Consider the following 24,257-nt stretch of genomic DNA (forward strand, 5'->3'; position numbering starts at 1 on the left):
AACCTGGGGGAGAGGGTCGCACGAGGGGAAGATATTATTCAGAAGCAACAGCCAGCAGCACAAGTCTGTACGCAAGAGAAGAAGAAACAAAACAAATTAACCGTCCCACGCTCATAAAATTCGAAATATGTTTGTTTATTACGGGAGATAGAAGGTAAGGGTCAAGGGGAGCAACGCGCACGCGCAAAGCCACGCGCAGGGTAAAACTGCGCCGTCACGTGACCTCGGCCTCCAGTTCTCACTACCCGACCCGCGCGCTCTCCGTCGCTTTCAAGTGAGGCACGCGGGGCCTCCAGCGTCGGCACGCGGCCAGCCGGCCCACAAGCGGGAGAGACCACCTGCTGGACGGGAGTGGGGGTGGGAGAGCGGGAGTGGCAGGGAGTAGTATTTCTTTTCCCCTTTAGCCAGCCGAAGCAGTCCCGACCGGCCTGCCGGCCGTTCTTGTCTCCGCCCACTTCCAACGCCCACCCCCTCCGCGTCTCCCGCGTGCCCTTTCCACTTCCGCACAGCAGCCAGCCTTCCTTCCTTCCTTCCCTCCTCCTCCCCCCCTAATCCCTCCTCCCCGGCCTGGGGCTGCGGAGCAAGAAGAGAAACGTAAGAGAAGGGAGGGGGAGGGGAGAAAAAGAAGCGCGGAGCGGGGGGGGGGGGAAGAGAGAAAGCCAGTAGCCGGCCAAGAGAGGGAGCGCGTGCCCCTAGCCGAGGCAGGTAAATATAATCTCTGGGTGGCGGCGTTAGGAGCGCGTCAGGAGCGCGGCCTAAGTGGGAAGCTTCGCGCGCCGGGGGCTGGGGTGGGGGTTACTCTTCGTAGTGAACGGACCCGGCCTCGCGCGTGCAGCACTACCGCCCCCCCCCCCGCACGAACGACCCTCCGCCCGAACCCCCGTCATCCGGGTCTTCTTGCATTCGTAGCCTCTGTTTTAACCACCGCCTTCCCCCCCCTCCACGCCGCGGGGCCTCTTCTCCTGACCCCGCCCCCTTCCTCGTGCGTCCCCTGTCACTCTTCCCCCAGGAGCGAGGGCCCCTCGTGCTCCCCTTGGAGGGCCTGTGGCACAGCCTCCCCATCCCTTTCCCTGCTGTTCCGAATCCCACTTCGCTGCTTCTTGTATCACCTCTCTTTTGGGAATGCTAATTCATCCCGATTCTCCCTGTCGTCCCTGCCCTCTCCCAGTTTAACAGTGTTAGCTAGCCATTTTTTAAACCATGGTGGTTTACTCAGCAGTAAGGCCAACTGAGTCCAATGAGACTTCCTCCTTGGTAAGTGTTTTAGGATTTCGGCCTTTTTTTTAGTGTATAATTGTTAAAGTATCTGTTAAACTGCCTTTAATCAGTTAGATATATTGTGCTTGGGGGTTGGGGAAGAAGGGGTGGTGGTTCCCAGTGGTTATGCAACCATAAGACCCCGTCATAATAGCTTTAAAACGCAGCAGGGCAGATCAGACAACTAAAATGCTGTCACACAGAAACGTGCTGTAAGTCAGAAGAAGTAAGTCCCCTTGAGCTCCATAGAACTTAACTCTCATGTGTATAGTAGGGATGGAGAAGCTGTGCTCCCTTGGATGCTCCCATTGGCCCTAGCAAGCATGGTCAGCTGTCCAGGCCAGGGATGAAGGGAATTGTAGTGTAGTAACATTTGGAGGGGCACAGAATCTCCACCTCTGTGTCCACCTTGCAGCCTTCATTCCTCTGGTGATGGTTATTTATTAACATGCTTGTGCGGTGTGTGTGTGTGTTGGTCCAGAATAACTACTGGTCTTCAGGACCACTTGGACTTGCATTATCACACTTTACACCTAAGCATGCATTGAAACGGTAGAGAAAATAACCTTTTATGACTTTCATGCTGATTGACAGGGTGGTTGAGTATTTTGGTGAATAACTAATTGGCAACAAATGTTCTTGCGTATACACCCTTACCTTTGCCTTGCTCCAAAACTGTCTGCACGTTCAAAGTGTTCAGCCAGTAGTATCACCTGACTTTTATTACATTACCCAAGCCTATCTTTACCCTCCCACTCATACTGATCAGCTGCTCATATGCTTGTTCCTGATGGTTTTTGAATTTGCTACAGTAGCGTTGATGTCTTTTTCTTAATCATCTGCAGATTAGCTTCTCTAACAAACCTTGATGTTTTCACTGATATTTCTTACTGATTGCATCCTAAGTATTTCTGGCCTTTCAACTTGAAATGTGCATATTTAGAACCTTCGCAAGAATGATTAGATTTTTATACTTTTTTATACTTTTCAAGTATAAGTTTCAGAATCGCTCAGCCACTTATAAATCTTTCACCAAATGTAAGATATGCTTTTATAGTATAACATTTTTCAGACTTGCTTTACAATAACTTCTAGCGCTTGTTCATGATGTAGTTCTTCATGATGTATTATGTGTTTTAATGTTGCTGGTTTATGGTTACTTTAAGAGCACGGTTTTTAGGGATGCCTAAAACATATTCATGAGGGACGCGGGTGGTGCTGTGGGTTAAACCACAGAGCCTAGGGCTTGCTGATCAGAAGGTTGGCGGTTCGAATCCCCGCGATGGGGTGAGCTCCCGTTGTTCAAAAGCACGTCAAAGTGCAAGATAAATACCGGTAGGTACCGCTCTGGTGGGAAAGTAAACGGTGTTTCCGTGCACTGCTCTGGTTCACCAGAAGTGGTTTAGTCATGCTGGCCACATGACCTGGAAGTTGTACGCTGGCTCCCTTGGCCTATAGAGCGAGATGAGCGTGCAACCCCAGAGTCGTCCGTGACTGGACCTAACAGTCAGGGGGTCCCTTTACCTTTACTAAAACATATTCTGATCCATCTAATGATATAGATAACTGGTTTGGTTGCAGCATTCAGACTTGCTGTGAAAAGGCTGCAGAGCCCCCTGCCCCTCAACATTCCATCTCGTTCCTCATCAACTTTTTGCGAATCTGCACATGCGCGACCTGCGCAGAACGCTTCTGCGTGCAGGTGCGCGACATTCGTAACCCATGCTATTTGCAACCCGCAGCAAACGCAACACGAGGTATGACTGTACTTCTAAAAACATTGTTATATTATTCTGATGGTTTCACAGTGTCATACTTTTAAATCATCAATATGTGTGTTGACATCTAGATAATGAATGAGACAGAAATTCATTGAAATAAATGAAAATGGGCACTATTAAAAACTACATATGTTTGCATGCTTTTAGGCATTTTGAGATGAAAACAGTTCATTCTGTGTTTGGAAGGAGTATCCTGGTTGTATGGCAGATTTGTCTGGGCTAGCTTGGAAGAGGACCAAATGAAACTGCACACCTGACTGAGTTGTTCTAGCCATAGATCCTTGTATTCCGGCTTTTGATTTCCTGCTTGATTATGTTGATGACTGATGAAGTGTTTCATATGAACACCATGGCTTCTTTTAGCCTTTCAGGAAGGCATGCCAAACTTGGTGGCCCTATAATTACAGCCTACTGGAAGGCTTATAAACATGTTTTTTGCACCCCCAAAGCAACATAGGTGGGTATACCATAGTGGGGACATAGCTCCTTAAAAGTTCTGATTTGGTAGATTACCCTCAATTTTTGGAAGTGTAGACAATTCAGTTGTGCATGAGCAATGGACAAAGCATGTACCATAGAAGTAAGCTGAATTTCTTTACATAGAAATTCAGCTTACTTCTATGGTACTTACTTCAAGTAAGTGTGCTAAGGAACAAGGGAAACTGCCCCATATGAAAGAGCCTGACTTACTTTGGTTGAGGTTACTGAAATTTCAGCTATGGTTGCAGTCTGTTTATGTGTGTGCTTTTTTAAAAGGGACATGGCAGAGTAATCTAGTATTGTTTTAAAGTACAGCTGAACAAGTGAAGAAATTTTAGCTTGGAAGTGTTGTTTCCTTAATTTTGGAAATTAAACTTGTTGACTTGAAATACAATTTGTGAGACTACATTGATAATATTGGGTATTTTCGGCATAGGCAAATCTTACTCATAGTGCAGTCCTCCACAAATCATGGGTACTGGCTGAAGTTATTAAAACATGACCTACTTCTTGTGGTTTTGCTTAAGCACTTGTTGAGTGAAATTGTCTGGGGTTTGGAAGGCACAAAACACCTTTAGTGAGATTGAAATTAATGTTACACTTTGGAATCTGTAAAGGTGGATTTTGAAATCAGATATTTGCTTAAATATTTTGAAACAGACTCGTGGGTGGGTTGTTATTTAATGTTCACAATTTATCCTTGACATTTTGAAATGTATTTTTAATCCTTATACATTCTAATCAAAGAGAAGGCAACATCTTTTTTAAAGCAATTTAGAACTAACTGAGGCATAAGTATATTAATCACTGAAGTTCCATTTCTGCTGTGTTCTGGCTCTGCCCTGGCATCTAGAGATTGTGGATACTGGATTGTGGTTGCAATTGGACCCACGCCAGTCACAAAATGTCCTTGGCACCTTGCTAATTTCGAACACTGGAGATAGGCCTTTGTTCTGATCCAGCAGTACTCTTTTTGTGTTCTTAAGGCACTTAAAAACAGCAGAAATTATCTAGAATTGTTGTGATTTCCTGAGGATTGTTGAGAGATAGCTTCTTCATATGAGCTTGGGCTGCTTGGGTCTCCTCCAATAGTGGGTCCATAACTTGCAAATGGTACCTTGAAGATTATGGACCTCATAAGCCTTTTGCATATCTTTTAGAATCTCCTGGACTGATCTGTGCAGATGATCTGGGACACCTAACTAGTGTTAAATTGAGTGGAGAATAATATTTGTTTTTCATTCTCTAATATTCCTTATATTGATAGCAGTTGCAATGCACAATATGTAGTGCACAATATAAAAAAAATGTAGGGACTGGTCACTCTTTGAGTTTGGAGGATTGCTTTGATATTTTTCCAACTAGAAGTTACCATTCCTCCTAGGAGTTACCCATTAGTGTTGAGTGATGGATACTGGTGGCAGAGAACGCATAAGGGAATGGGGGTGTCTTTTGCCAAAGACTCCCATTTGCAGACATCAGCTAACTACACAGAATGCTTTTATTTGAAAAATGACCCAGCTTCTACAGAGATATGAGGTGATATAAGACAGATACAAAGCTGCTGATTAGACAAATCCTCATTAGAGCATTTAGAGACTTCAAGATTTTTACAATGATACATTGTTTCAGATAACAGTCCTTTACAGGTGATGCCTTGTGGATGTAGCCCTTTAAATAGGCAAGATGAAATAACCAATGCTGGTTCCAGAGTTGTAAATGTCTTGTGAACAGAAACAGCTTCCTAGCATCCTTATAATAGGAAACAACAGTGTACCTTGTGGTATATCGTAATTACTGCCAAGGGTTTTTGTGGCAGACCTCAAGCACAACAAACTCTCATTAAACTTGAATTGAATCCTGACAGTTGGTGGCTTCAGTCAAGCAGTTCTATGACAGTGCAGTTAGTGTTATGACTTCTGCATAATCAAATTGAAAAGCAACAATTACCTGAAGTAATCACATTTATCTAATTAGAAAATGGCTTTCTTTCAGCAGGCAACGCTTTAGAAGCTTTGCCAAAAGTGTGGTGGCCATGATGCTTTTGAGTCTTTCAGCTAAACTAGTTTGCAGAGATTCTAAAAACTTGCCCAACAATTAAAGGTTTGACTGTTGAAATTGAAGCTTATAAGGGGAAGTTCATCCATCGGCTGTACATTTCCATAGCGTTTACTGTTTTCTGTATACAGACATAAAACTCTGCTAAAATCCAGCCCTCCTTAGACTTGTTGCAGTTGCCTATCATAACTTTAAATGGTAGAGTTTTATATGCTCTTCATATTAAAAGGGTCTTTTGAATTGAGGCTGGTTACAATGTGACAACTTATGTCTGGAGAGATAAGTTAGTTTGTGCTGATACTGTTTTATATTGGATAAGAGCCTCATAAAAGCTACTCTGTAACTTTTATAATAAGGCTTAATATTATTTTTCATGTATTAAATTGAATTAATATAGGAACACATATCTTGTTTTGGATTGAAAGATGGCTGTCACATTATGGTGGAAGATTTTGACATATCAGAGATACTGATTCTCCCTTCAGATTACAGTTTTTTCAAGTTAATATACAATTTAGTCAACTTCAGTGGGGATTTAAAAAGATTAGCTGCCTATTTGGCAAGATGATCAAATAAAAATCATCCAGATTTGAATGCTTTACTTTTTAATGTAAATCTAGGGCTGATGTACACTTCTGGTGGCAAATATGGGTCTGCAAAGCTTGACTGCTCCTTGCAGCTAGCTAGGGGTGGGGTTTCAGTTTCTAAGGGAATAGAAGCAGGTGGGTGTGAGGTACTTAATTATGTGGGAGACCCCATACCTGGGAAACTTTACTGAAAGAAAAGAGGTGCAGGAGGGGGTTTCAGGGGAAAAGCAGTGGGCAAGGGTATGTTCTGATAATTATTTTACTTCAGGCTTCTCAAAAAAAGTTTGGAAAGTTAGCAGGTGGGGAGAAACTACAGTGTTTTTGTATATGGCCCCCTCCGCAGCTGGGGTCACCATGTGTGTGTGCATTTGACCCATATATAAAGTTTACCAAACCTAAAAGTAAATTGCTAAGTTTTTTGTTGTTGAAAAATATTTTAAATAAAGCAAATACCATTTTTTTTAATAAAAAGAGAAAGAAACAATTTTTGAAGAGGTATTCAAAATAGTAGTAAGCTGCAGATCAAATTTATTATTAGTTTTTAGGTAATTTTATAATTCATAGCTTATTTTTCTTATGGTATTTTTCTTGTCTTTCTATAGGGATTAAAGACACACAGGAGTCTTCATGGATATAGTTGATACATTTAATCATTTAATTCCTACTGAACACTTAGATGATGCCCTATTTCTAGGATCCAACCTGGAGAATGAAGTCTGTGAGGATTTTAGTACAAGTCAAAATGTCTTAGAGGATTCGCTGAAGAACATGCTCAGTGATAAGGACCCTATGCTAGGATCTGCAAGTGCTCAGTTCTGTTTGCCTGTTTTGGATAGCACTGATCCCAATTTCCAGATGCCTTGTTCAACAGGTAAATCTTAATATTTTTCAAGTATACAATTTTGAATAGAGCAGGAGCTGGTGTTGTTCCATTTTGCTCTGAAAACACGAATCCTTTCCCCCCGCTCTGCTTCATGGCTTGGAGACTAAGGTTAAACCACTAGCTTTCCTTCACTTCACTTGAGGTAACCATTATATTTATTGAGGAGCTTTAAAATGAGTTGTGGAGAGGAATACTTGGGATTATTTTGATATAGTGTTTATCTTACTAAAATAGGGATTTGGTTTGCATAGCATTGCAGTTTTAGGTTACACTCATTTCAGAAAGCGTACCTCTTGATTTGACTGAGGTACATTCATTTCATTTAACTTTTAATTTGTATACCGCCTTTCTATATTCCTATACACAAGGCGGTTTGCAAGCTGAAGAAGCAACAAAATAGACAGCAAAGATCACACACCTAACCATCTGACCCAATACAAAAAAGTCATGATAAAAGCATAACTTCAAAATAAACAACTTACATTGAATAAAGCAACATTCAATAATCCATTAGAATATAATAGTAAATAAGAAAATTAAATATCAGCAAATAATACTTAAATAGTTTGCACTTAACAATTACAATAAAGAATTACTAAACGATAATCAATAAAAATGATGGCAAGTTACCATGCATAAAATACCACAAAACATACAGCACCATGTAAAAGGATCAAATCGGGAAACAAGGACACACAACTTATAAAACTATTAAAAAGAAGAAGCCCTGAACTCCTCTTCTCTCTTCCCTGCTGTTTCTGCTCTTCTCTAAAAGTCATTGTCTGGAAAATGCTCCTAGGGCTGGAGGGTGGGGCAAGGCAGGTGGAAAAAGCCATTGCCTGATGGCCAGCACAAGCTCTCTCCCCTCACAGTTCTTCATCTGGAAACCTCTCTTACAGAGCAGATTGGCTATGCATTCATCAGGTAGATGGTGTTTCAATGCAGAAAGTTTCCTTTGGATGACTTTTAGGGTATTTACTATAAAATGGTTCTCTTGTTTGGGGTGCCTACTATGTTAAGTACTTTTAATGTTGAAGTTTGATCATTCTATGGTGGTTCCTGGTGTAATGTCATCATAAGTAATAGTACCTTATGGAGCAAGTTGACTGCCAGCCAGGAACAATGGGGTTGAATGGAGCGCAGAGCCACTAGGCCTTTCTGCTTCCAGTGGTCAGGACTGGAGGTAGGAGGTACAGTGGAAATGCTATTTTCCACTCCACCGTTATTAGGCTGTCTTATTATTGGTCATCAATCTAGCTCAGTATTGTCTACGCTGACTGGCAGTAGCTCTTCAAGATTTCAGGCGGGAGTCTTTCTTAGTCCTACCTGGAGATGCCTGGAATTGAATTTGGGACTTTATATATGAGAAGCAGATGTTATGCCAATGAGCTGCAGCCCTTCCCACAAAGGAACACCTCTGCTGTATCTTAACTTCCTCCAACGGGGCAGATCAGAGATTGTAGCTTATTTGGGTTACTGACATATTGGAATATATATAGGTCCTGGATGTTTTAAGTTTTAACATCTTTTTGCAAATAATTACACATCTTTTTCAAACCCATGCAAGCATTCTAAGGAAGTGTTTAGCCACCACATGATCCTGACATCCTGCTTTTTCCTTGTTATTGTTGCGGGCAGCCCCTGTTCACCCAACTCCTCCTTGAATATTAGTGCGGAAAATAATAGGAGGAATTTTATGGCATTTATTTATTTATTTATTATTTAACCATTTCTATACTGGTTAATTTAATATACAAATGCAAACAATTAAAAAACAACAGTACAGAATTAATAAAAAAGCAGTGTAAACCCACACAGCAGTGTAAAATCAGTAAGCAACACTTCAAAATTAGCAAGGAGTAGACAAGATAGCTTTAAGAACTAAAAGCAAGGAATTTAAAAAGCCTGGGAGAGGAAAAAAGTTTTGCATATAGTTGAGCATTAAAAGTGGCTACTGATGAAAATTGAACTTCCATCTGAAGGCAATGTGTTTAAAACTGTTAAAAGAAACATTGGTCAGGCATAATGATTTCCAGAGGGCCAACCGCATTAGGCAGCAATTCTGTAGTTGCTTACTTGGGAGTGAATGAGGCCCATTCAACTCAGTAGGACTTACTTCTGAGTAAGATGGTATAGGATCTCTCTGTTAGTCTGTTGCAGCAACAGTTTTGTACCATTTTAAGACTAACTTGGCTCCTGATGAAAGTGACTGTAGTCCACAAAACCTTATGCCATAATACATGTGTTAATCTTTATGGTGCCACACTACTGTTTATTTGTTTTCATGGGTCACAGTGTAGCAAATGCTGTTGTTCTGAAGAAACAGTTTAATAAACCAGTCTTTAACTATGTTTTTATCATCTTGTAATCAATGAACCTTACACTGAATTGCCTTAGTAGAAAATTACTGAGTACTTTTCCAGTCCAGGATTCCTGCTATGGCAGGCATGGCCAAACTTTGCCCTCCAGATGTTTTGGGACTACAACTCCCATCATCCCTAGCTGACAGGACCAGTGGTCAGGGATGATGGAAATTGTAGTCCCAAAGCATCTGGAAGGCCAAGTTTGGCCATGCCTGTGCTATGGCCATGGTGGGCTCTTAATAATGGTATTTTTACACTTGGGATTTGGTTGGGGACAGTTATGCAGAGATGCAGAAAGAGCAACCCCCCATTATTAATTTTTTGGTAGACGCTGACAATTACTTGCAAATATTGTTGTAAATTAGTAGTAGCTGTGTTGACTTTTATCTTTTGATCACTAACTTTGGCAGATTTTGTAAAAAGGGAATTGATCAAAAATTTTACTAGCAGTTTGGCTTATACTTCCGCCTCTTCCCCATTAAGTTGTGCATGCTGAGCAAGCGTTGGATGTCTAGTCTGAAAAGTCACAGTCCTAGCCAGAAATAGATTGGCGGTAACCAACATAGCAGTGGCAAACCTTGGTGTTCCAAATTTCAGTGGCACCCTGTTCACTGCCAAAATCTCCCCCCCAATCCCCCCTCCCCGCCTCTCACCTTCTATTGGATGTCATAGTTGTGGTGCCTCATAGTTGCCCCATAAGCTCTGTGCCCAGTGTGACTACACCATTTGTGCTCCCTTTGATCTCCCTTTGAACATACAGTGGACGCTCGGGTTGAGAACATGATCCGTGCGGGAGGCACGTTTGCAACCTGCAGCGTTTGCAACCTGCTGCGCATGCGCGGGTCGCGATTTGGCACTTCTGTGCATGCGCAAAGCACAATTTAGTGCTTCTGTGCATGCGTGCACGCCGAAACCCGGAAGTAACCCTTGTTGAATGCTTGAGCCAACTCCCTGGAATGCTGGGGTTAGGGAGATACAGTTTATAGAAGTTTCTGAAGCTGCTGGGGCACATCACAGTTTATATCTGATGCATCAAACTTAATTCTAGTAGTTTGTATCTAGTGGTGTCCTTCATGCTGAAAGGTTTTTTTTTTTTAAATTAAATCCTGCATAGATTTTTAATCAGTAGGGAGGAGCAAGGTAATCTTGCCACTTCCTGCTCCCCCTGCAGCTACCCCACTCCATTTCCCATGCTATTGTAGAAGGTCTTTCAGTCCTTTGGAACAGAGGTTTGGGGGTGTGCATAGTGGAGCGGGAATCAGCAAAAACTATTTCCTTTCCCATTCCACTGATAAAAGCACTGCTGGATCAAACAGCCTTTGATTAGTGTGAGGGACACTATTGGATACAACAAAATTCTTTTAAGAACCTGACATGCATTATATTATAACTTAGCAGGTGGCATTGATAATTTCCATTGTCAGCTTACGCTTTTCTGAATTTTCCAATGGGCAAAATCTAATAGATAGTTGAGTATCCATGGGTATAGTGCAGGGTATTTGATCTGAAAGACACTGAGGCATTTGTACATGTAGATTTCATAAATCTATTTTGTGCTGAGCTATAAGCATCTGTCTCCAGTTTGGGCCTGCCTGATCTTATCTTGCTGGTGTTCTTGGTTGAATAGCAGATGGCGGTTCTTTTTCCTTTGGCCAATGGTTTGAGTTTCTGTTTTCCCTTCCTTCTGCAGTCTTGGGGCAATTGGTAGCTGGAGCTGATAATTCTTTTGGCAGGTGTGGGGAAAGCATTTACCCTTGAGCTGCCCCTTCTATTCTCAATGGATGTGATGACGCTGGTCTCCTCCTTAACATAATGTTCTTCCTGGGATGCTAGAGGAACACCTTCCCACTGGCCTTTGATATCCTGCCTGATCGTACATAGCAGAGTGTGCTGCCCTTCAATTCTACAACCCCATTTTTTAATTAGCTTGTATAGAAGCATAATATAAAGGCATTTGTGTGCATGTATATTTATTTAAAGCATTTTTATTCAGCTCAAAAGGCTCCTATAGTGGCGTAAAGGCAAAGGACCCCTGACAGTTAAGTCCAGCCACGAACAACTCTGGGGTTGCGGCGCTCATCTCACTTTACTGGCTGAGGGAGCCGACATTTGTCTGCAGACAGTTTTTCCGGGTCATGTGGCCAGCATGACTAAGCCGCTTCTGGCAAAACCAGAGCAGCGCACGGAAACGCCGTTTACCTTTCCACCGGAGCAGTACCTATTTATCTACTTGCACTTTGATGTGCTTTTGAACTGCTAGGTTGGCAGGAGCTGGGACTGAACAACGGGAGCTCACCCCATCGCAGGGATTCGAACCGCCGACCTTCCAACCGGCAAGCCCAAGTCTCAGTGATTTACACCACAATGCCACCCGCGTCCCCTCCTATAGTGACTTACATGACATAAAAAAAATAACAGTAGTCATTGCCAGTAGGTTTACACTTAAAAGACATATAAAATGGATTGGGGTATGGGGGAGAAAACAAGTTAGCTCAGAACCAATTTTAAAAGTTATATAGTAGTTCCTATGAGACCCGCTGGAATGGAAATAACTGAGGGAGAGGAGCAGCTCAGTGGAGCTGGTCTCTCAGCAGAGCTGATGAAATATCAGGTTCACTGTCTACTTCCTTAATTAGGAAGATACAGTTGTACCTCATGTTGCGTTCGCTGTGGGTTGCGAACGGCACAGGTTACGAACGCGCCGGACCCGGAAATACTGGAACGGGTTCTTTCCGGGTTTGGCGGGTCGCGCATGCGCAGATGTGTCAAATGACATCACGCACATGCGCAGATGTGCCAAATTGCGACCCGCGCGTGTGCAGAAGTGGCGCTGCGGGTTGCGGACTGCTCAGGATGCAAACGGGGCTCCGGAACGGATCCCGTTTGCATCTAGAGGTACCACTGTACTGTATTTTAAATATTTCCACATTATGCATGTGGTGATTCCTAATCCAACTAATTTACTTTATTGTCCTAATCATTTTGTTGTTCATTTATTCTAGAAGATAATAATGGCAAGTGCTTCTTACCCATTATGTTTTTCTGTCTTGTTGCATCTCAAAAGGCCTTGAAATTATGAAATTCCTCTTTTATTTAAAAGTCGCTGTCATGTGCGGGATTTTGCAGTTAGGAGGCATTTGTTCTGGTGTCTCAGAACAGTTGCTTTTGATTTTTTTCGTCCTGTATCTTCTTGATTTTTTTACAAAAATGTGCAGAACATTAGATAGCAGCTGATGTTCTTGTGAATGAAAATGGAGGTTATGGTGAGGAATGTAGGATGCCTGGGGACAAGTCTGTTCACCCGCTTACTTCACAGTATATGAAACAGTAGGGCACGGTGAGGAGAACTCCATTCACCCTTCCTTGTTGGATAGTGGAGGCTTGCAGAAGTATTTTTGTCTGCTGCCATATTACAAAGTCTACCTCTTTTTTCTGAGTCTTCAGATTGGTAAAGATGAAAGTGAAGGGAGATAGAAGGGGTTGTATGTGGGAGATCCTTCCCCGCCACCACTTTTATATGCTGTTCTCCTTCCTTTCCTTTTGTCCTTGTGGGTAGTTCTTTTAAAAATGTAGGTCAAAGTGAATAGAAGTATGAGCAGGGGCATCCCTTAAGGGGCCAGTTTTAACCTAGGGCTTCTCAGTTGCTGATTCCTAGGGTAGATATGACATTGATGGAGTATGACTGCAGGTGTCAAGATAACTGGAAAGATACACATGCTGAAACTGTTCTTAAAGTGGCAGTTTGTAGAGAAGTATAGATTTTTTGCATATTTCACTATAACGTAATATATTTATTTTGGCCTGAAGTTGAATGAGTTTTAATGTATTTGTATACACTGTCTTTGTGTACAAGACTTGTATCCAATGAAGCGCTAAGGAACTGCCCTGTAAGCACAGTGATTTCTACTAGCACAAAAGGACTTCCCCGCTGCCACCCCCTGCTTGCCCCCAGATGGGTTCTGGGGTTTTCCCTAGCACTTCAAACCAGATTTGGGGAGGGGAGGAGGGGGGGGAATGGGATGATGGGGTTGGATATCACCCATTAAATTCAGTATATAAATAATTCAAATAAACAAATTAAGGAGATACTGAGTGACTAGCTTTGCCCGCAAAGGCTGTTACGACTTTCTTAAATAAAATTGTGAATCCTAGTGTAGGTAGGAAGATGCCAAAGTGAAACAGATTTTTGTATGGGTGCTAATTGAAATGTTCACACTACCTCCTACAGCTTTGTCGCGTGTAGGGGAAGAAAAGTTGGAGAAGGATTAGAATTAAAAGTTTCTTAGGGCATTGTGATGAATTGGCAGTCGTAATCATATTTGAAAGTGTGATATTCTGATGTCTCCTTTAGTTTGTTGTTTTGGGGTATGTTTTTTTTCTTCTACTTTTTTTTTTACAGGACTTTTATTTTGTAGATTATGTAGTTAGGCTATCTAGAAATAACGAGCCAGGAGGAAAAAGAAACATAAGGACAAAAGCACCAGCTACTTTTGAACGAGTTTATGTCATCAGGGCTGGATGAATTGCATCCCAGGATAGTAAAGTAACTTTTTGATGTACTCTCAGAGCATCTGTCTAACACAGACCTTTATTTTCCACCACCTGCCTCATGGGCAATCCTGCCCACTTGTTAAAGTTGACTCTTGAGGGAGGGGTCTGCTTCACCAGTGCATTCACCACAGGGAACAGAGTGGGTCTAGTCACTCCATGGATGAGCTTGAAGGTTCAATCCTAGAAATGAATTGATTGATGAGTATCTTGCAGGTCACATAACTGGAGGGCTGTTTAGCTTGGCCGAACAGAAGTTGTGCAGGCCTGACTTACACTCTTCATGTGTGAACTGGCCTTAGTAAGGTGGTAGGAATATGGCATTTAACGTTGATCCTGTGCATTTTTACATGGAAATAAATCCCACTGAGTTCAGTGGGGCATATTCCAGTTAAGTGTGCAGAGGGCTGCAGCTATGGTTCTCAGTCTCTGACTGGGAGCTTAGCAGGTGAGTCATCTATTAATAGTTCTCATGATGCAGACTAACATATTCTGGATTTTAAAAATCTAAAAGCAAATCTCTAAAATTAAAAAGGTAAAGGAGATTGTCACTTTTGGATCAGCTCTTTCCATTGTTAAATTCTCTTTCTCTTAGGTGGGAAGGGACAGTGAGGGGACAGCTGATCATTTAAGGACTGAGAACTTCCTGTGGCAAATCAATAAAATGTGAGTCCTTTAAAATTGGCTATGACTCTTTCTCAAGGACCATGTATGAGAAATATACTGCTCTGGATGACTACTTATTTACCTGCCCAGTGGGATAGTTTGTATATCATGCTTCCTGATTTTCCCTTCAGCCTTATTTTCTCTCTGTGCCCCCTCCCTGTGCATCATTTCCCTTTAGTTAGTCTAAGTCTCCCAGCTACTTTCATGAGACTGTGGCCCTAATAGATACTTTTAAGGTTTAGGATTTTTATTTCTATTTTTAGTTGTTGGACTTGATGATATTATGGATGAAGGAGTTAAGGAAACTGCCTGCCGTACCATTGATGAAGATGATCTTTCACCTAACAGGAATTTGAGGGACCAAATGGATGGAACGTCAGTCAAATCGCCAAGAAAATCTCCACGTCTAATGACACAAGGTAGGTCTTCTGAGGAAGTTCACACTTATAGACAGCAAATCTGTGCATTTAATTTAGTGTGGGCTCATCAGTGTATTGGAGTCTTGGTTCACTGTTGAGTGAACACATTCAGATACCTAAATGTAGTTATATATATTCTTTCTTCATGTGTTTTATCACTTATAAATGCTTCAGATTTATATTTTAAGTGGAAGTACATTATTTGCTATCAACAGTCTTCACAGAGATAATGAGGAATTGTTAACGTGTTAAGATAAACTTATGATCACAATGTTAAGTTATACGAATAAGCTTATTTTTAGTTTACGATGCAATCCTATGCATGTCTACATAGTAGTAAGTCCCATTGAGTTCAGTTGTGCTCATTCCAGGTAAGCAGGTACAGAATTGTTCCTTTTGTCTGTTATTTGGCAGATAGATAAAAATACTAAACACTTCATTTGTCTTTTTAATAGAACCAGTACGAAGTCTGCGGCAGAGCACACTAGCCAAACGTTCAAATGCGTCACCATCTGTTAACCCCAAAAAATCAGCTGTGAAGTCTGGATCTGCTCAAAAGGGAGGACTGAAACAGCAGGATAAAGGGCAGACTAAATGGGAAAATAGTGGTGCCAAAGAGCATTCAAGAGATACTGAGCACAGTCGTAATGAATCCTGCCAAGAACAAGAGGCACTGGAAGTACCACCACCACCACCACCACCACCTAGCAATGCTGAATGGGTTGCGTGTTGTGCAACTTCAGATGAAGTGGAAGCAGATAGTGAACATAAAATTCCTAATCAGGCAAAAATAGAGGAAGCAGCTAATGAAGTAGGGAATTCTTCTCACTTACCAGGGACCAGTTCCCCAACTAAAGAAACTGAAAGTGTGACAAAAGTTGTGCTACCCTATGGTAATGATGGAGTAGGCTTGGAAGCACCTGTCTTTACAGAAACTAATAAAATACAAAATAACAGTCAAGTTAAAAATGAAGGGAATGAGACCGTGGTTAATAAATTCACTTCTGAAATGCCTTCAGATGAAAAGGCAAACAATAAAGCTGAGGAGCTGAATGAAACTAAAATGGATGAGGAAAGCAAGGAAACAGGGAAGGCTGATACTCCTTTTGTTACAACAGCTTATGAGAATGCAAGTGAAATTCAGGAAACCCCTTCAGTTCAGCCCAGTTTTGTAGATGGAAAGCCTGCCTGTGGCTCAAGCTTGCCAGCTCATCAGATCAGCTTGCCAGATGACAAAAAAGAGCCCTCAGAGGACTCTAGAAAGGCTGAGGTGAAAGATCCTCCTTTAGGTAGCATGGAACTTGACCAGATTGATTCGAAAGGTGTTAATATCACTTCTGCCAAATCAGAAACAAATACTTTAGAAGATGGTATTGCTCAGTACATTCCAGCCCAAGCTATACATCAGGAGGCTGACAGTGTTAAAATGGGAGTGCATGAGTCACCAGGCTTGCAGGAAGATGGGCATACTGGCATTTCATCAAAATGTGTAAAAAATTTGAAGCCCAAGCACCCCAAGTCTAAACAAAATAAAACGACAGCTTCCCAGCAGAAAACAGCTTCCGTAAACCAAGAGCTACATGGCAAAACACATACTATGTCAGCTGTTCGCAGCCAGTCTTCAGTAAGTCTGAAACATCAAGTGGAGGAGCATGGGGATCTCCAGCATTTTCATAAGCCAGTGAAAGTTAAGAAAAAACATGCAGATAAAGATGTGAAGGCCCAGGGCTGCGAATCTGGAATGGCCTTAAAGAAGCCTCTGCAATTGTTAGGAAAAAACATTCCACGGGGCCAAATCCCACCACAGGTATGGAAGATGTCCACAGATAGAGCAAGCAACAAGTCTTCCAGCCATCATGCGGGTTCAAAAGAAATATCACACACAGTGTCGGGACCAGCACATCCTAAACAGGGGCAATTAGCACACCACAACCAGAAGCAGTTACCGAAACACCCCCTTCTTAAAACCAATAATTGTGTTAAAGAAGAAGGAGGGAAAAGAGATTCCACAGGTGTGCCTCTGGATAATTTGAAAGAGGATGAAAAAGAGAAACTGAAACTCAGAAAGTTAGAGAGGAATCTTCAGCCTCGACAGAGGAGAAGTAGTAGAAGCCTTTCAGTAGATGAGCCTCCATTGTTCATTCCAGATAATATCTCTACTATAAAACGAGAGAGCTCGGATCACCTATCTCCCAGTGAGAGCAAAAGTCTCTGGGTACCTAGTAAGCAGTGTGGGTTTTGCAGAAAACCGCATGGCAACAGGTGTGTGTGTGTGTGTGTAGGTATATGTTTTTGTTGTTCAGATGTTTCAGTAATCAGATACCTGCTTCTCATGTCCTGGAGTCTAGCACCCAGACTATCTTTTTTAAATTAACCACAAAAGCACCCTGTCAACTTTCCAACAATATAGGCTCTTGAGCTACACTTTCTTAAGAAATTAGGGTAAACAAAACAGTGATGAGCTGTGATTTCCCAGCGTAATAGTTTGAGTCTATTCATGTTTACACTGAAATAAATAATTGCTGTGTTCTGTGCCATCTGTGGCATAGTAAGTGTACTTCATGTTGCAACATTGCAAAATAGATATGCAGAAGAAGTTTCTCTGGAGCATTTCCTGCTGCCCCTCTCACAAAAGACAAGGCAATCCGCTGGTCAACTTTGAACAACTTCTGTGGGAGCTGCAGTGAAGAAAAATGATAGCTCCAACTGGTTGAATAGATAACATGCTGCATAAACAAGATGCATAATTTTTGGGGGGATAGTGACAGTTGATGTTTGCTTGATGGAGGTATGTAATTTTCTCTGGGATATATTGTTAGCTTATTGATACTATCCACTGATGTGTGTTCTTTGGAAGAATGCAATTGGCTTTTTCTGATGTTCCAATAATTGGGTTCTGATTAATACATTTGGTTTATATTTAGTAAACAAAACTAACCAAAAGTATACAATAATAATTTTACATGGTGTTTAAATATCTCAAAAAAGTTTTTTCCCCAGTAGTGAAAAGTATTTGAATTGAAATATTTGATCAGGAAAAAAAATTACTTCACTTACGTTTGATTAGGAAATCAAGCTCACTTAATGTGTTTTTAAAATGTTATATTCAAAGCTTTACTTGAAAATGGCATACTTTACAAGTACAGTGGTACCTCGGTTTACAAACTTAATCTGTTCCGGAAGTCTGTTCTTAAAGCAAAACCGTTCTTAAACCGAGGCACGCTTTCCCTAATGAGGCCTCCCACCGCTGGTGCCCTTCTACCGTTTGGATTTCGTTCTTAGACCGAGGTAAAGTTCTCAAACCGAGACACTATTTCCAGTTTTGCGGAGTTTGTAAACCAAATTGTTCTTAAACCGAACTGTTATTAAACCAAGGTACCACTGTATTGAAGTTGTAAAAATTTAAACAGGATGACTTAGTGGCTTATGCTTCCCTGACATTATTTAAATGTTAAAGAATTGGGGAGTTGTATTTCTCATCACTAATTGTGTCACATGATAAAAACAGCATGAGCCTATTAAAAGAATAAGTTTGAAAACAAAAACCTTTAAAGATATTATTTTCATAGGTCCAAAGAACTCTGTATGCCCATTCTTATTTGTAATCATCTAAAATAATAATTAACACATTGAAACTGCTCATTTTGCCTGGTATTTTAGCTTTTTATTGTGTTACTCACATTTTATGAAAAGAATGGATTTTAAGAAATGGATTTATCACATCAGTGCTGGCATCTGGAAACATTCATTGGCTTTGTTTGGACATCATGCAAATCATAGTTTAATGTGATAAAAATCTGGTGTAGCTCTGAGGAGATTGGAAACTTATTCACTTCTGGTTCCTGTTAATAACAGTTTAGTGTGTTGTCCTAACCATTAATTGTGATGAAGTTAACTATATTGTAGTTCATTTAAACAAATATCTTCACATCCCATTTTTGAAGTTGACTAACAAGCATAATAGACCTTAATCAGTGTGTTGGTTTGGGCAACATGGCAAGTGATAGAAAAGCAACAATGGAAGCAAGAGTTTCTGAACTCTTCTATGGCCATACAGGAGGAGGGGCGAGAGAGTGTGAACCTAAACCACCTCCTTGTTATGCTAAACTGTGGTTTAACATGATGTCTGAACTGAGCAATTCTGTGCATAGAAATTTTCTTTTCTTTTCTTTTCTTTTCTTTTAAAAAAAGGTTTCTGTAATTTAATAGATACCTAACTGTTGGTAACAGTGGTATCTCATTCTTCTGATGAAAATGTTTGCCAACTTTCTTTGTGGGTATTGTTTAAAATTGTGGAGTTGTATTAGACTAAAATAATTGCATGTGTGGAACAACTTTTCTTCCCCCCTGTGCCCACGAATCTGCCCTCTGGAATTTGGAGGAAGGAGAGGAAGGGAAAGTTCTGTTGCACTTATGGAAGACATTATGCAATCATTTAGTTCAGGCATGTCCAACAGGTAGATCGTGATCTACTGGTAGATCACTGGATGTCTGCGGTAGATCACTGGTAGATCACTGGCTGCCCCCAAACAAACTGAACAACTGTGGTTCCCCTTTAAAAAGCTGAATATTTTACCTCCTCCCTGAAAAAACTCAACAACTTTGACCCGACCCTCCCCCCAAAATGGGCCTTCCTCCTTCCTAAAAAAAGCTGAACAACTTTGACCTGAACTCCCCAAAAGGGGGTAGATCACTGCCAGTTTTTAATTCTGTGAGTAGATCGCAGTCTCTTGGGAGTTGGCCACCCCTGATTAGTTGGATACAGCGTGGTTTTTGAGATATCAGTTGCCTACTGCATATTAAAATGATGATCTTGTTCAGGTTGTTGGTACTGGTAGCAACATAATGGATTGGACACAGACTTGTCCCTGCGTAAATTGAAAGGCTGTTTCCATTCATGCTAGGATCTGGGATGCAGCAGGGTCTTTCTGTTAGAGAAAGGGGCAAGTCCTCCCTTTACTACCTCCCATACTGTTTTGGAATATCATCTAACCATGCACTCAATAGAATTCAAGTGTGTGTGTGGGGTGGGGGAAGTCATTGGGTCTTCATTGCCTAAATTTTAGTAGCTTTTTATTATGCATTATAGTGTGCTACTGACAGAATAAATGATGCCTGACTTTAGAAAAATGTAAAATTAGTCCCTGCCATTATAAGCATAATTTGATGACTCTTCCTTCAAATAATATGGGTTCTGATAAGTAGAAATTATGGAGTGTAGGAAAATTAAGCTGGCATTTTCAGCAGGGTGAATAAAGCTGTATCCCAGCAGCCCTAATGGGCATGCATAAATTTTGCATTCAGGAGTTTGCCTTATTTTTATTGATATTGGGTAGTGTTTCATGTGTGCAGCAGGGAATCATTAAAATAACATTTACACAGAAATATGTGTTCATTTTGGTTGTTAAAACTAATGCTGAGTTTGGTTAAACAATGTAATATGTTGTATTTAAAATGAATTTAAATGTGTAGTCTGGGGATCTTCTGCTTGCCGAAAATATATGTGTAAAGGGAAACATGTATATAAAAACGTACTTTTTGAAGTATGCTTACCACTGTACTTTCTATAGTTTGGTTCTTTTTTTACATTTGGAATAGAGCCACTTTCACTTACGGTGTACTGTTTGCCACCTGATAATTAAGTTAGTTCATTAATAACTTCACATTGTAGAATAATATTTTTTTTACGTTTTTGGAAAAGTACATCTAGTAGTCTGTACTTGCAATGATACTACTACTTTCTTTTTAATCCAGTTACGTTAGTTTCCTTTCAGGCTCAATTCCATCTTGAAGCATTCCTTTTTGTACCGGGGCTCTTGGCAGTGGTTTAAAACTGTAGCGCCCTTCACATTCTGTAAAGTGGATCCACATGATGAAACCACAGGGAGGCCACACTGCTGGTCCACTCACCCAGCTCCACTTCTTATCTCTGCATTTGAACAAATGCCTGAAGGGGGTAGGCAGTTGCACTTCTGGAGTCTCCTTCCATTTGATTGTCAGCTTGTACTTTGGGCCTTCTGATCATGTAGAGAAGCCTCAACAAATATAGCTGGCTTTCCCTTTCAGACCTTTGCTTGATGCTCAGAGGTGGAAGTGGAGCGAGGCAAGCGGGGGAAATGGCCGTGGCCAACCACTTTAATTGTGTGTAGCCTGTTTACTTGGATAATGTGTGAAAGGGGCTTGTTTCTCTTAGAATTACAAATATCCTACTGAGAATTATGAGTATCTCACTGAGAAATGTTTGAAGTATCTTTTCAGAAGAATGATGTGGACAGAGGTCATACTATGTCATTAAAAGCTGCATAGGAATATATTGCTGCAGTACAGATGTGCACATTAAACGGTGCATTGGATCCATACTAACAAAATAATCATAAGAATTTGTCCTCCAATGCATTTGTGTATCATGTTGCAGCCCAAGAGTGGAATCCAGAGCTGTCCTCTCTACTGACAGAAGGCATTCAGAAGAGGAATTGGGGTGGGAGGAAATTTTCAGTGATTCCTTGTCCACCTTGCCCCTCCTTAAATCTGCTTCATAGGATTTTGGGGCTACCATATTTTTGAAGGGCGTGGGGGTGGGGTTGCAGGTGGAGGGGGTATTACCAAAAATTACTGCCCTCCCACAGGTTCCCCATCTCTGTCCAACACTTAAACATTTTACTTTTTTGGAAGGTAATTCTCTTTTTCCTCCCCTTGCCCCTGCTTTATTCTTCTTTAGAATTTGAAGATCAGATTGTCTTTGACATGAGAAAATTTTACAGTTATGCCCTTAGTGTGGAATTTGTTGTAGGATCAGGGTCTTCCATGTTTGCCAATTTACAATACCTACTTCAGTTCATCTGTGTTTACAGTGGATTAACAATTTATCTTTATGTAGTTAGCTACATATACTTCTTAAATATTGGTACATTTGTTGTACTTCATTCCTGTAAAGTTTTAAGAATTAGCTTCCCTTCTTTGTGTCTGTAAAAACAAAGGATGGTTTCCCCCTAAATGCTAGATAAGGGTATAATTTAAAATATGCTAAATGGCTATATATGCTAAATTGAAATCATGTATTTTATATAGCCATATCAAGAAATCTGAAAATGTTTTTCAACAGAGTAGTTACTAAAAATACAGTTGACAGTATTTGTTTCACCCTACATGAACTTGCTGCACATTGAAGAATGGAGAGGGGAGTGAAGAATTACTTTTTGCATTTACTAACATAAATTTCTAGTTCATGAATATGCTGCTCGATTTGTTTACAAGAGCAATCTGTGCTATGTACTTTAAATAAAGTCAATTTTGAGTTGGTGTATCATTTTTAAAAAACTTGTCTTCAAACCCAACAAAATTATTTTGATTGTCCACATTCCACTTGGGTGACTGCTTATTTGAAAAAGATAGTCTGGACGTTGTATTAGTATATTTTAAGAGACTCTGTATTTACAGTATCAAAACCATGGTTCAGATACATTTATTGCTTTACTCTGTTTGCAGAAGGCAGTACATTGTTGCAATCAGAACATCTGTTTTAAAAATTGGTGCTTAAGTGAACTGTATACAACCAGTACGTCATTTTGTTTTCTTAAATGTTTGCAGCATGTTGGTTTTAATGTAAAGCGTATTGAAACACTTTGACACTTTGAATTATTAATATTTTTAAATGATTTTTTCTTTCTTTCTGTTGCAGTTACACACCTGCTAATTCAGCCTTACAACATGAGTAGCGCTTGGACATCAAACTGTGAAGCTGTCTGCAGCCAGAACTTTTAGTATTAGCTTCAGTTACACACCCCTTCAAAAGCCACGGAAAAAGAAATTGTTTGGCCTTTAAAGCCGTCTTCAGCTCTTCATAAATGATATTCTCCTTTTAGATATTTGGGGCATCTCCCTTGCCCCTTGACAAGTGAGGTTCCTTATTACAGAGGTAGCGGGTGGGGTGGGGTGGAGTCTTGTGGCCCTGCAGATGTTGTTGGATTCTCATCCAACCTAATCAGCATGGCTAGTTGAAATCCAGCAATCTCTGGAGTACTGCAGGTTCCCCATTCCTCTCTTATTAACTTTGCTACATGCTTGTTATCTATCCTACATCTACACAGTATTCCTAGTTTCAGTACTAAAATTCAGTCTCTAATTGACAAAACTTTTAAATGAATTCAGAACAGCTAATTGGGGCTTGATGTTTACTTGGAAAATACCTGCTTTCATTTTTGTAAACTTCCATTTTTGGCTAGCATGTCTATCCCCACCATGTTCATACTCTCTTTATCAAAGTGATGAAAAGAAAAGACAAGGAAATGCCTGTTTTGTTTGGAGAGTAAATTAAATACCTTTATTTAGTATTTGTGGAACTAAATTAGAGCTTTGTAAGCTGATACAGAATATAGCTAGCCAGCTATCTTAAGCCGCCCAGAGTGGCCGGGGGAAACCCAGCCAGATGGGTGGGGGGTATAAATAATAAATTATTATTATCTGTTAACTATTCCCATGTTTGTGCTATAGGCTTGAATTTTCATGTAGCAAACCAAGCCATAAATTGGTGTATTTGTCAAATCAAATTTCTGTTTATGGGTAGGATCACAATAAATTTATATTGTAAATATACAACCTGTAGGCATGTTTTTTTTTTAATTCAACACAAAAAACATGCTTACAGGTTGTATGACATTAACACTTAAGTCTGAAAAATGAGAGTTAAATTGGAACAGAAATTACATAGCAAAGAGTCAGGATGTGTCTACATAATTTAAGCCTGTGTTCATAAATATTTATTTCAGTTGGTGTTTAACTGAGTTTAGTCACTTGACAAAAGTGATGTACAGATCTGATAACTTGGGAGCCATCTTGATAGCCAGGCCTGCTCCTTGTTTGTTGCCCCCCATCCCAGTCAATGAAAAACTGAGCCATAGGGAGTCCAGCTTGATGTTATCTTGTTTCTTTGCTTTTCTACCGTAATGCTCTTGCTGAAACAAATTCAGAAGCAGGCTTGCCCTTTTTTAAAAATAAATAAATCAGAAAATAAAGATTCATTTTAATTTACCTAAACAAAATTGCAGATGCTTCGTGAAAGATTGTGGCAGCCGCTGTCTTTCATTCAGGACACTGGGAGCACTGCTGTGATTGATCAGCAGTTATGTTTACGTGCTCAATAGTTGTTTTAGAACACCTTTCTCCTCTCTTGAGTGTGCTCAGCATCTGAGTGAGTGACTGCTATTGAAAGTAAAATA

The 24,257-nt window shown here is 40.6% G+C and overlaps 1 protein-coding gene across 11 annotated transcripts in view; it reads left to right on the plus strand.

Annotated features, from left to right (window-relative positions):
* Window positions 1–515: 515 nt before the first annotated feature.
* The window catches only part of PHF3 (PHD finger protein 3), a 41,333-nt gene continuing 17,591 nt past the window's right edge, over window positions 516–24,257 (plus strand). For 2 of the 11 annotated variants that reach the window (XM_033143196.1, XM_033143200.1), the window contains exons 1-4: window positions 651–705; window positions 6,766–7,034; window positions 14,887–15,042; window positions 15,498–17,304. In XM_033143196.1, the coding sequence (XP_032999087.1) occupies window positions 6,791–7,034; window positions 14,887–15,042; window positions 15,498–17,304 (2,207 nt within the window). In that variant the 5' untranslated portion in view covers window positions 651–705; window positions 6,766–6,790. Of the gene's footprint in view, window positions 595–650; window positions 706–1,166; window positions 1,255–6,765; window positions 7,035–14,552; window positions 14,624–14,886; window positions 15,043–15,497; window positions 17,305–24,257 lie in introns of those variants that run through there. The other 9 variants (XM_033143197.1, XM_033143199.1, XM_033143202.1 and 6 more) reach the window with 9 other exon arrangements.

The sequence above is a fragment of the Lacerta agilis genome, chromosome 3 (assembly GCF_009819535.1).
Source record: "Lacerta agilis isolate rLacAgi1 chromosome 3, rLacAgi1.pri, whole genome shotgun sequence".
Classification (NCBI taxonomy): domain Eukaryota; kingdom Metazoa; phylum Chordata; class Lepidosauria; order Squamata; family Lacertidae; genus Lacerta; species Lacerta agilis.